This window comes from Haliotis asinina, chromosome 3, assembly GCF_037392515.1.
Source record: "Haliotis asinina isolate JCU_RB_2024 chromosome 3, JCU_Hal_asi_v2, whole genome shotgun sequence".
Classification (NCBI taxonomy): domain Eukaryota; kingdom Metazoa; phylum Mollusca; class Gastropoda; order Lepetellida; family Haliotidae; genus Haliotis; species Haliotis asinina.
Window position 1 is genome coordinate 33,301,122 of NC_090282.1, and position 5,334 is coordinate 33,306,455.

Consider the following 5,334-nt stretch of genomic DNA (forward strand, 5'->3'; position numbering starts at 1 on the left):
GACGTTGTGGACGTTAATGTTATTGGACATCTGACACTAATCCGCCTGCCGTGGATGTATTGTTTCTATCCTTGAACAGACCCGGCAGAGAGTACGAGGCGAGTCTGTCTTCTCGACAACGGATTTATGTCATAATGGCTACTTATACACCTGACCGTAAACTTGGAATAGCAGTTGTAGTGGGAGAAATGATACCCTCATTGGTTCCATTACAGGGCAACATTTGAACTTCCATGGATAGGAAACGACCCTGTAGAATATGAAATGGATGATGATGTTCAACGTAAGCTTAAACAGTGAAAGAGCGCATAAAGTGACGGAAAGATCGTGAATTGTTCCTCAACAATACACTGACATTAACTTTGGCTATTTTGTTTGTGTTATTATTTAATTCCTAACTGATAATATCTGACACGGTTAGGAACCTAAACTCTTTCTGAGAACTGCAGCCACTTTATAGATGCATACTTGCACCACACTCCTGTATATGTACCGCCATATAGATAGAGCATCGCTGGTTGTGCCGTTGAAAAACAAACACTCCTAAATGCGTTTTCTTTAAACGTCCTAAATTCAGGAAAACGTATAAATTATGTTTCATATGAAACATCTTTTTCATGAGCAGTAAGTTGTATTCTGCCCCATCTAAAACGATTTCGAGCGTGCAGCAACATCCAGGAAGTTACGAGAGCCTACACATGGTCGTTCTGAGTGACAGACTGGGATGTCACAATGCTAGCAGCCTAAGGCTCATTTGAACAAACCTATTTCATCCCTACATTAATTACGCATCTAAGTCGTAGTGCCGTGACAGCAGGAAACTGGTGTGTATTTTGCAATGTATTGTTCATATACTAAATATTGTAGTGGTTATTGTTTATGTTCTAAACAGCGATCCACTCTGTTTCCATAACGCAAAAAGAATGGTAGTCTTGATATGTACTTTTCATAAATTTGCAAATCATTCATTTCATAATAACAACAAAACCAGTTTCAAAATTCAAAAGAAATCCCCTGCAAAACAATATTAGTTATATCTGAAAAGTAGACGTAAAAGACCACGCTATGTAATCACAAATCTAATAAACCATCAACGTATATAGTGATAAAAACATCCACCATTGATAAACCGGAAGAATTTAAGACCATGGACGGGAAAGTTTCACGAAACAGATGCATTTATGCAAACAACATGTGTTTATTCCACAATTTACATTCAGTTTGAAAGGTAAATCACAAGTAAACAAAACGTGAAAATATAGTCAACACGTTTTCGTAATAGAGTGTGAGAAAATATAGAATGTTAAAACTGTCAAAACATCGTGCAATATGTCATTTATGTGTATCAGAAGTTATCAATAATTCAAAAGCATATGGCGATATTCACACAAAAGGAATATTATTGACACATGTACGCGCCAAAAGTACTAAAAGCTGGACTGATTGTGTCAAGCTTGACTCTTTGTGGCGTCACAAATCTGACCCAAAAGTAATATGAAACGTGTACTGTTATATCAGTTTTAATATACACTTCAGAAATGTTTTCTTCTTTACTTAAAACGTTTTATCCAGAACATGACATATGTTACATCACTTGCATATTTTGTTCCGGAGTACTGCTGTGCGGCGTCAGGTAATCAAATTAATGCATTCTGTGGCTAATTTTAGTGAACATTTAGTGTCTTCTGTGAAGGCATTTTAGAAGTTGCTTAGATGAAGGAAAACCAAGTTTTATGCATAGTAAACTTCTTTATTGCAATGGAGACGGCGTTTCGCTGTAGGTACTAACACCACTATCACTTGCTTGATAACGATGTAGGTACTAACACCGTCATCACTTGCTTGATAACGGTGTACGTACTAACACGGATATCACTTGCTTGAAAACGGTGTAGGTACTAACACCGTCATCACTTGCTTGAAAACGGTGTAGGTACTAACACCGTCATCACTTGCTTGATAACAACGGTGTTAGTACCTACAACGAAACGACGAATCCATTGCAATAAAGAAAATGACTACTATAGAACTTGGTTTTCCTTCACTTAGTGTCTCGACTGATTGCCATTCATGTAAGTTTCTCTCATAATTTGCCTTTTCTTCCAAATGAAATTCCTTTTTGGAGACACCACGAACAGGACGCGTCATTGTCTGGCTGGAGTGTAAGCTGCCATGATCGGTACTACGATGCTAAATGTTCGGGTGACTGTCGCAATCATAAGAACTGAAATGAAGCATAATGTTACTTCTACTGGTACATGCAAATATGACGACTAAACGGATAGTCAAAAGCAAATTTTAGTTGGAAAGGAAACTGGATAAAAGGATAATTACTTAATTTGAGTTAAACAAAATCCTAATTTATACTTGGTAATATATAAGTATATTCTTCCACCTTTAAATAAGTTCAATTAAGATTTCGCCGAATAACTCCAGGTGACAGCATTCAAACAAAAAGCACAAAATCTACTTCTCAAAGACATAACTGCCCAATTAATTTGATAAGTGGATAAGTGAGTGAGCTGGGTTTAACACCGTTTCCGACTTTGGTGCTGATAGACCTAACAACAGGGCAAATCTGGAATCGGGACCAAAAGGAAGGGTTTCTGGTACAAGGAAACTCAGAAATGAAACAACGAATAGAATGAAAAACCTGGAAACGGAATAGAGACGAAATGAGATTCGAACAAAGAATGATTTGTTTTGGACGACAGAGATCCGTATTCTTCAACAATCATCTTACACAATTACCTGTGGCTCCCGATTTACACGGCTCTGTGTAGAAACACTTCACGTCTTAGAAAATGCAACCATGCTTATGTATTACTGAAAAGAATACAAACAGCACCATTGAACCCTGTATCGTGACTGAGAAATCCTTGTATTTTGAGAAAAGTCAGTTTGTTACACCTTGCACTTACACCTGATACACGTAACACATAATCCACGTCATTTGTGCTAGATGCTTGTATATTTTCAGTTAAATGTTGTTTTGATATGCGAGACCGTGTGATATGCATTGATGCATGTCAACATATGTATTTGTGCTTCTCTCAGCTGTTAGACTGAGCAAAAATATTAGAATATTGTTGGCCTGGAACTTGATATCATAAGGCGTGTGCCCTTACAATTCTCTTCGTGATAACACCTCAAGTCTTACAAAAACACACTGCAAAGGATTTGTGTAAATCACATCAGGCCGATGCTTTGGACGTGCTGAACATTGTGTGGCATTTTGATTGGTGATATGTTGATGAAATCGAGGAACCCAGCTGATGAACGACTGTCAGCTTTAATGATTAACTCTAACACGCCTTCGTGGAACAAAAAGCTATGTATACGAATTATAGACCTTTTTAATTGTCTGGCATCAGAATGTGCGCCGCCACAGGATTCCTCATATTTTCCATCTACAGGATGATCAAAGACTACCAGGATATAAATAACAAAAAATATATTGATAACATTAACTGGACGTCATACACCACACATCAAAACCACTAGAGCGTCACATTTAAATAAAAGATGTGTAAATGTAATTGACATAACACCTTGTGAAATCTGGTGTCACCATTTGTAAGAAGAACACGGAGAAGGCAGTTGGCATTCGATAATTGTAAACCCTTTGATCAGTTATAATAATCTGTTTTACATGTTGGATGTCTGTCTGATATCCTGAAGACTTCCATCCTCATATTGAGTGAGGTTCTGCTGACACATTGAGCTGGCGTCTCCGATCTTTCTACATCCAGCTAGGTGATAGACAGGTTCTCGTACCGAATGAAGTGATCCTAGCCTGTACGTCGTCATTGCACTGAATTCTGAATTCTTGCTGTATGCTTTAGACGCATATTTCTTTGATTTTGTACATACTGTTCTGTAGAAAACCCGTCTGAATTTGGTACTGATAAGAGAGTATAAGATGAAATTGATTGACGCATTTATCTGTATGAGAAAATTGGTGAAATTTGCGGCAATTTTTAGGTCGTTGCGCATTGATTTTGACAGACTGACATCAGCCAGTTCTAGGTAAGTGCTATACATCATTAGAACAGCACCAGGAATCTGGCATAACAGGAACACTAACACAACAGTGATGAGCATCTTGGTGATCTTTTGTTGCTCGCCACTGTGACGTGAACTGGAAATGCGGTGAGGAGACAGTGACGTCATACGGCGTCGTATTTCCACGGCTTTAACCACAGAGGATATGAGAATTCCGTTAAACACACACAGCAACAGTAATGGCAGAAAAGTGAAAATTGTAACAAAGAACCAATAGTATCCAATCTTGTAGCTATACGTCTTGGAAAAATCCGTGTACTGAACTTTTGGCACAGTGACGTTATTTTTTATTTCGTTAATCACTTTCATTTCGAAAAACTCCGGTGTCGTGCAGGCCATAGCGACCAAGGCCACCAAGACGATGATGACTTTCGCCCGCTGGACCGTGCACAACGTTCTTCCTCGCATGGGATGACAAACTCCGATGTAACGCTCCACGGTGAAGGTGACAGTAAGAAACACAGACACGTTAGCAGACATGTCGCTGAGAACACGACATACACGATACCAATGCATGTATGACATCATATGACGGAACGGTTCGTAGTGCTTGAAGCTAAGAGTCAAGCTGAATACAAGATAAAGTGAATCAAAAGCAGCGAGAGCTGTCAGATAGCAGTTGGTTGAGGACTTCATGCTACGTCTTGTGAGCACCACCATATTGAGTACGTTGCCCAAAAAGCCCAGGGCAACCACCACAGGCACACATAACTTCTGTATAATACAACGAGTTATTTCTAAGGCCGTTTCGTTTCCAGGATCTGTACTTTGGATCATGTTTGCCGATGAGTTGGCATCCTCGTAATAGAGGAACCCGTCAACGAGAGAGGTGTTCAGGGGAAGATATGTTACATCCTCCATTGGAACAGAAGCTGGTAAAGTATATGGTCAGATCAGCACCTGGAACAGATACAGCAATGGGTAAATCGATATGACAGATTTCAATATGCATTTAGGTTAATTGCGATTCTTATGATGCCAACAAATGTGCCATTCTAGATACATTAGTTGATGTTATAGATATATCATCAACAAGAAGTATTTTAAATGTAAAAATGGTCCGAAACAATACGTTTCCACTGAATCACCTAACGTGTAGCTTAGTGGACATTCTACATTATCAGCTGAATGCTGATATGAAAGCATTAGTGGACGCTGAATAGTCTACGAATGTTAGGAAATCCTATATACTTGTCCTATTTCAAATCACAACTTGTTTGTTTTGAATCTAAAACAAACATGGTGAATACGGAAATACATGTAATTATA

The 5,334-nt window shown here is 38.6% G+C and overlaps 1 protein-coding gene across 1 annotated transcript; it reads right to left on the reverse strand.

Moving 5' to 3' along the window:
- Positions 1–3,648: 3,648 nt before the first annotated feature.
- LOC137276753 (FMRFamide receptor-like) lies at positions 3,649–4,926 on the reverse strand. Its single transcript, XM_067808391.1, has one exon. It carries the CDS (start codon positions 4,924–4,926, stop codon positions 3,649–3,651), a length of 1,278 nt encoding a protein of 425 aa, XP_067664492.1.
- Between the last annotated feature and the right edge of the window lie 408 nt (positions 4,927–5,334).

Excerpts from the sequence above, each read along its gene's own strand:
- LOC137276753 (XM_067808391.1), bottom strand. The coding sequence starts at position 4,926 with ATGGAGGATGTAACATATCTTCCCCTGAACACCTCTCTCGTTGACGGG.